The sequence below is a fragment of the Acyrthosiphon pisum genome, chromosome A2 (assembly GCF_005508785.2).
Source record: "Acyrthosiphon pisum isolate AL4f chromosome A2, pea_aphid_22Mar2018_4r6ur, whole genome shotgun sequence".
NCBI lineage: Eukaryota > Metazoa > Arthropoda > Insecta > Hemiptera > Aphididae > Acyrthosiphon > Acyrthosiphon pisum.
The window spans coordinates 17,479,596-17,481,038 of record NC_042495.1 but is presented as its reverse complement, the minus strand read 5'-3'; the positions used below and the strand labels follow the sequence as shown (position 1 = coordinate 17,481,038).

General features: G+C 38.7%; 1 protein-coding gene across 1 annotated transcript in view; it reads right to left on the bottom strand.

Annotated features, from left to right (window-relative positions):
• Positions 1-6: 6 nt before the first annotated feature.
• The window catches only part of LOC115033021 (histone acetyltransferase KAT7-like), a 3,425-nt gene continuing 1,988 nt past the window's right edge, over positions 7-1,443 (bottom strand). The window contains exons 5-8 of the mRNA XM_029490620.1: positions 1,158-1,281; positions 920-1,087; positions 623-837; positions 7-562 (exon numbers count right to left, since the gene is read on the bottom strand). Of these exons, the coding sequence (XP_029346480.1) occupies positions 536-562; positions 623-837; positions 920-1,087; positions 1,158-1,281 (534 nt within the window). The 3' untranslated portion in view covers positions 7-535. The remainder of the gene's footprint in view (positions 563-622; positions 838-919; positions 1,088-1,157; positions 1,282-1,443) is intronic.

The following is a 1,443-nucleotide window of genomic DNA, read 5'->3' as shown; positions in this document are numbered from 1 at the left end:
ATTATCGACTCGGTGCTCAGCCTCCACCAGCAGCAGTTATGAACTCGATCGCGTGAAATTGTTCAGAACAAATCGTCCGTCTTCCTGAGCTGGGCCTGTATGGCGGCAACCATCTTGCCCTTGGTCCCGGGAAGCCACGAGAAGAAGATTATTACGGACGTGAGGCCGGACAGCGACGATATCAGATAGTTGCGGTACCTGATGCCACCGTCGCTAGCCAGCATGGGGTACTTCTTGAGGGTCAGGAACATCGCGGCGGTGAGCGCGATAGTGTTGACCGCGTTGGCTATGGGCCGGGTGTTGAAGCCGGGTTTTAAACCCGTAAAAGTACGTGAATATGGCCATGTCGAACAAAAAGCACGAAGCGCAAGACACTATCATCAGTGGCGGACGCGTGACGGTGGACGGCAGCTCCAAAAACAGCACCGAGCAGGCGAACACCAGTGACACCAGGTTCTCGCGTGTAAATCAGGTGCATGTCTGCCGCGCACACGTATAATATAGGGTTAGCCACCCACTGTCCGTGGAATACACTTCACAGGTTCTTCAAGATGTTAATATACTAAAAAAAAATATTATAATAATTTAAAATCGTTATTTTTTGTTATCAGGAAAAACTAACTTGGCCATCAGCTGGTGAACATTGTAAATTCGATGGTTTGTTTGGTGGTGACCATCTCAACCGATCTGGGTCAATATGAACTTTGTTTAACTCAATTTTCTTCTTTATGTGAGAGTCTACAACATTCCAGTCTATATATATTGTCGTTTCATTATAGACTTCTACAACCATGTTGAGCGTATGAAACGTGTATATAATATCTTGCTTCATTAAACCTAAATTAAAATTTGTATTAATGTTATGATTGTCTCATAAAATTCTGATAAAAAAGTTTCAAATAAAATGTTTTTAAATTACCAGTTTCACTAATAACATCATTGATGCATATGGTGTCGATTCCTTTGTGTTTATCTAAATATTCTAGAATAACACCTTTCCAATATGCATCGTATGTAATTTTACCCAAGTCGGAAAGGGGTGTTTCTGGAGTTCCTGGTTGTTTTTCAATTTTAGATAACAGATAACCTGAAAAAATAAACTAGGCGTGATATATGCTACAACACCTATGCCCATATTATAGGTAGTATTCACTTACTAAATTCAATGAGGATTCGTCCATATCCTTGTCTTCGGTACTGTGGCATGATAACGATACAAGCTACATTAAAATGTTCTTCATTTTGCTTTAGTTTTGAAAAATAACCAACCAAATGACAGCCCTTAACATTTTTAATTGAACATTATTACAATATAATACATATAGTAAACAACTATAAAAACAATAAAAATTGAATTACCGTCTCGCGACGGTAGACAGTAATGAAAACTTCTACTAATAAATTTTGATTACTGGATTGTATTTAAATTTTAAAGTTATATAA